This window comes from Formica exsecta, unplaced genomic scaffold (assembly GCF_003651465.1).
Source record: "Formica exsecta isolate Colony F162 unplaced genomic scaffold, ASM365146v1 scaffold80, whole genome shotgun sequence".
Classification (NCBI taxonomy): domain Eukaryota; kingdom Metazoa; phylum Arthropoda; class Insecta; order Hymenoptera; family Formicidae; genus Formica; species Formica exsecta.
Genome location: NW_021853570.1, coordinates 965,312 through 970,954, shown reverse-complemented (window position 1 = coordinate 970,954; position 5,643 = coordinate 965,312). Strand labels below are relative to the sequence as shown.

At 36.0% G+C, this 5,643-nt stretch overlaps 2 protein-coding genes across 2 annotated transcripts; one reads left to right on the top strand and one right to left on the bottom strand.

Annotated features, from left to right (window-relative positions):
• Window positions 1–280: 280 nt before the first annotated feature.
• LOC115244195 (protein takeout-like) lies at window positions 281–2,416 on the bottom strand. Its single transcript, XM_029821651.1, has 4 exons — window positions 2,357–2,416; window positions 1,900–2,027; window positions 1,293–1,533; window positions 281–1,095 (listed from the first exon to the last, which is right to left on the bottom strand). Exons 2-4 carry the CDS (start codon window positions 1,973–1,975, stop codon window positions 654–656), a joined length of 759 nt encoding a protein of 252 aa, XP_029677511.1. The 5' UTR covers window positions 1,976–2,027; window positions 2,357–2,416; the 3' UTR covers window positions 281–653.
• A 59-nt stretch (window positions 2,417–2,475) lies between these two features.
• On the top strand, window positions 2,476–5,632 carry LOC115244204. The gene is made up of 5 exons (XM_029821661.1): window positions 2,476–3,693; window positions 3,885–4,154; window positions 4,265–4,546; window positions 4,694–4,820; window positions 4,912–5,632. Exons 1-5 carry the CDS (start codon window positions 2,863–2,865, stop codon window positions 5,121–5,123), a joined length of 1,722 nt encoding a protein of 573 aa, XP_029677521.1. The 5' UTR covers window positions 2,476–2,862; the 3' UTR covers window positions 5,124–5,632.
• The last annotated feature ends 11 nt before the right edge of the window (window positions 5,633–5,643 follow it).

The following is a 5,643-nucleotide window of genomic DNA, read 5'->3' as shown; positions in this document are numbered from 1 at the left end:
AAATTATACATAAATTAAAGCGTAAATTAAAAAAGAGTATTTCAATTATATAATACATTTCACTTAGTTTATTTAATAAAAAATGCGCAATTAATGTATGTAATTGTAATGGTATGTAATTGTAATAAATAATTTGATACCGAACTTGTTTTTATAACGCGCGCCGATTTTATCCTATTATTTTTTATAGCCCATCTGTTTATGTTGGTTGATAACTTGGCTTTAATATCAATTAAAGTAAAGTTATACAAAATTAAAATAACATCTAACATCTATTGAGTACCTCTTTGATAGTATTAATTGTATATTACAATTCTGTATTACAATATCTATTGTAAGTCTATATACAAGGACTGTCCATAAAGAAACCGAACTAAAAAGAAAGCGCCCGAACGCGATGACATGGAGCTATTCGCCTCGTGGCACTATGTAGTGGGATTCCTTAGCAACTTCTTTACATCACGAACATGATGCTCTTAGTTTACGTTTTATGGTGGTTTGAATGAGATTGTATCCGGCGTTCATGGCAATTTTCTAGACGTGACGATTTTTTTATTTTTTTCGCTTTCTTCATGGACAGCCCTTGTATATAGATTTACCTATAAAAACTTTTTTATATCGGTAAAAGATTAATACAAAACGATTACATATATTTAGGGTGGTAATAAAGTATCCAGCGGAAACTTCGAGTAAATCTTATTCGAGAATGTTTTAAATATATCTGAAACGGTATTCTCGAGAGCTGGTTTAATTTCGGCCGCTACAACTTTCCAGTTGTCGTTTAAAAAGAGGTTCATAGCATTGGATAAAGTACCATCGCCGTTGAATAAATTATCTAGATAGATGTTGGCATTTCCAACGTCAAAGTCCACGTAAAAGTCGACCACACGATAATGAATCTCGCCAGTTTTTTGAGATTGATAACGTTCACCTTGAACAGTGGCTATGATATCGATATCCGTGAAATTACCACGGGCTAATCCGTTTCCGTTTATTGGCAGCAACATGATCCTTCCCTTCATATTGTAGCGCGCGATCATTTCAAGACGTGGAAGGTACAGTTTCAACCTAACGCGATCCTTATCAACATCAATTCTGAAAAAAAGAGTGTTATATAAATTCTGCGTGCAAAATAGAATTTATGATATAAATAATTTTAATACACAATACAATTAATATAAATCAAAATTAAAAATTAAATAAACAGAAAAAGTTTTACAAGCTCAGATTTTTAAATGCAGAATGAGTTTTGCATAACTCGTTTTTTTAATTTGATCTAATGCGGGACTTACTTGACGCTCTTTAAGGTGAAATTTGTTCCACCTTGAACCTCAATATCAGTATATGTCGATGTAATGGAAATTGGACCAACTGCTTGACTGATTTCAATTTGTGGTACGCGAAGCGGCTCACAAGGTGGTATTTGTAATGCTGGAATGCCCGTTTTCAGATAAGGTCTTAACGAGTTCACGCTTTGCTTTACGCATTCGTTTAGATTTGGATCATTGCGGTGACATATCTTCAGGAACGGCGCTAAGGAGAAAATACATATTTTTTATTTATAATTTTTCTTGCAAATTCTGTGTTATTAAAATAACGTTTAATGTTAATAATGTAGTAATTAACATTTAACACATTAATAGGTAACATTTAACATTTTATACAAAATATACAAATTGTTAGGAAACATATTAACAAAGAAATTTGATATAGCATATTACTATTTGCTATAATATTTTATTAAAAATCGTTATGTATGTAAAATTATATCAGATTTCGAAAAATTCAATATTTTATGGAACTTATATTAGAACACTTATATAAGATAAATGATCATGCGCAATAATATAATCAAGTAAGTAAAAAACTATCTTACAAAACAATCTGGGTTTTACTTACGTATATTTCGAGATCTCACTGCGATAAAGCCAACTATTATCAGCAAAAATGCAAATATATTCGCGCTTGTGTGCATTGTGGCTACGATGAAGTCCGCAAGTGAAATAACTCATTGATACACCGAAATGCTGAAAAAATTTGACAATCGATTATCGCAATGCGCTGATCGCGCGATTTTAATAGTCCCCCCTCTCACGTTGCTCTCCTTTACTTATGAGTTAATATGCTTGTTCGACATGAAATAACTTGCGTTTCATTTTTGTGGTGCAATTTAATTTGAAGATCTAATTTAAGTTTTTCAATGTTTGTGTATAATTCTTGATAAAAATATATTTATTTGAAATTTTTTAATCTTTATTTATGCAATAATGATCTACCGCGTAACAGAAGGCCGTCCGAGGACCTTGCTCTCCATTACATCACCGCGTAATAGGGGAATTTAAGGAAATGTGCGTACCGAAGAACATATATCGATGTCTGACTAAGAACCACTTAGTTAACCAGCATCATATAAGATTGGTCCATGGCCCAGATCCTTTATGCCCTTCCACTATAAATTGACTATAAAAACTTTGCGCGAGTGCATCATCGGCTTGCAGTCGACAGTTTTGCTCTAAGTTTGTAGACATCGTTGATATTTTTTGATTTTGTAAAGAATCGTTATCTCCGAGATGATGGAATCGTCGAGTATCAAAAACTAACGAGACGCAATATATGTTGAATCGAATGCTAACGTACATGATACTTGTATGTTTTCTGTTAATATTCATTATTATCGGTATTATCTTGGTGTTGATTTATAAACCAATCTACGCTTGGGAGATCGACGTACCTTATTGAAAAATCAATTCTGTTCAATCGTAACAAAATACGATAAGTCCGACATTTTTATCGACGAGTGAAGTTGGCAAAAATTTGAAAACTACTGTCGCGTTCAGAGAAATTATTAGCTGTAAAGACAAGATGCAAAGATTAGAGTCACAGAAGATCTTTCACATACTTTTAATACTCTCTACGATAACTTTGGCGAGATGCGCGTTATTAGAAATGTCCCGGATACTCTGGAACAAGACGGTGTCCGGTGGTCTGGCGAAGATAGGCAAGCTGGATCCGTTGAGGGTGCCGGTAATCAAAATTGATCAATCCGAGGGCGAGACCAGTTACAGGGTGATCCTGAGGAACTTGGAAATTGTCGGTCTCAACGAATCGATTTTGGAGAGCATCCACGTCGCTCGCGGTGGACTCAACTCGAACTTGAGCGAATTTGAGGCCGGATACGTGAGCTACAGCAATATCAGAGACGTGGATTCCATCAGATACAGATTCCATACCATGATGAGGGAACCTGATGTAGCAAAAGAGAGTTTCGAAGACGTTGTTTCGCCCGTGAATCGAACCACTGATATCAAACCGTCTTCGCGTTATCAAGAAGCTCGCTTCGAAAAACTGCAACAAGACGGTTCCAGGATATTTGAACAAAATCAACAATATGACCGACGGACGCCTTTTCGTTCCGATGGCTTTCGTAGAGGCAATTTAAAAGCGTCGAGCAATTTTGAGACAAATCCCGGAAATTTCGAAGATTTTAATCGCCCGACTTATGTTCAGCCTATTTATGCACAGAAAGCGAAAGATATTCAAGGATATCAAGGAAGTTCGCGAAGCAGTGAAGACATAATTGATTGTGAGGATACAAAGGGCTTTCAGTTTAGAGGAAATCAGAAAGACAGCCGAAAATATGGGCCACGACAAGACGCCGATGACAGATATGGAAAACGAATCGAGGATGTTGAGGTTTGATTGAGGTTTATTTAATTGTTCTCTGCATAATTTGAATAATTATGCGTTATAAAATTATTATTGTTTGTATATTATATATATTATATAATAATTTTACATAAATCTCCCGCACATTCTAGAATGAAGTAATGTTAGTGTAATTAATATATGCAGAAACTTTCAAACTACAAAATTTATTAAAACAGGTTTCTGCTTCGGAAACAGTCGAGACTAGGTTAAAAAATCAGGGTGATGCAAGACCGCCTGCGTTGTATAATAGAGAACAGTCTTTACGATCAAACGTTACACCTTCGAGCAATGTTAAATTATCGAGAAACGTAATGAGAGAGCGAACGGGTTATATCGATATTATCTACGCGGATGACAAAGCTAACGGAAGTATGAAACGTTTCGGTAACTTAGGTAACAATCCCGTAGAGAATCGACAAGTATATGGCATTGAGGATGTCATGAAGGTATTTTTATTTTATTTTATTTTTTTTTTGTTCTTTTCTCTCTATTTCTTTCTTTTTTAAATTATCAGTTTTTGTGCGATTCGTAAAATATTTTGAATTCTCATATTCAGGACATTCGGGAAAATACAAGATTTATTATTCACAATTTTACGGAAGGTGAAGCCTTGAGGAAGAGGAATGATATGTTTAAAGCTGCGATGGAAGATAAAAATTTAAAGAATTTAACTAGGTATGCGAAGAGTTATCAGGAGCAGCAAGGATACTTTGAAGAAAGCATGCAGTTGATCTATCATTATGGTGGAATGAACGCGAGAAATAATAGCGCTTCTCAAAATATAAAACTCAATGATACCAAGAGAACGAAGCGAGCGCATCCCGAGGAAACTGATGAAGTAAAAAATTGATATTTTATTCAAATCCCACATTTTGAATTGTTTAAAAATTTTTTTTATTATTTTCTGATATATCCATGAATTAATATGAGAAGGAAAGAAAAGAATTTGTTTCTATATCTTATATACTCTGAAAAAATTCTTTAGGGCGACGTGATGGTTGTGATTTTGAGAATACGCGTCCCGCTGCTTCGCGTAAAGTCTCAATACACGCTTACGGGAAAAGTGGGAAAGGAGATGTTACATGGCAATGGCCTGTTTAGCGGAAACTTTAGTAAGGAATAACTTGCACGCAATATTTTACATGAGATAGCGAGCAAAAATTAATGAGAATTTATCAACATACATTTCTATTGCTTCAATAGCCGACGTAGTGGGCGATTTTACACTAGAACTGAAGAAGATGAACGAAGAATTGATGATCGTTCGTGCTGCTAGAGCCAAATTGTCCGCCAAAGACAAGAAGATCAGTCTTCAGGGTATGAACGAGGCGGGACCGGTGCAAGTTATTCTCAATTATAGTAAGTACGTGACGATTATAAATAACGTGCATCCGCTCAGAGAAGGAAAACGATAAATTAATTATCAACTGTCAGAGTAAATCGACCAATAGCTTTAAAGCCGGTTTCGACGATTACGCGAAGTCACATTTGTGTTTGTTACGCGACTGTCGCACGGCTCTTCCGTAATTACTTGATAGAATGAAAAGTCGAATTCTTTCTTGGAAAGTAACGTCGATTCGCGACTCGCTACATGGCGATATCGGGCAGGTGTCCTGTCAATTATATAAACGTCGTATAAAATCTCAAACGAATAATCGGAGGATACAGTCGCGAATGTGCGAAATTCTAAAATCTCACGGACATTCCGAGACATCGCGGATTGAGCCGACCAAACGCATATATCGAGAGCTCGCGTGATAGTAAAAGTCCTCCTCACTTTCTTGCGAACACGACCAAACGGTCCCGCAACTAACCGATCCCGCGCGATGTTAACTCGATTAATCTCCCATTCACGCTTATTCACTTTCCTCCGTCAGGTTTAATGGCTGCGGAGGCAGTCGCCGCAATGCTTGCCGACGACTTTGCCACTAAGGG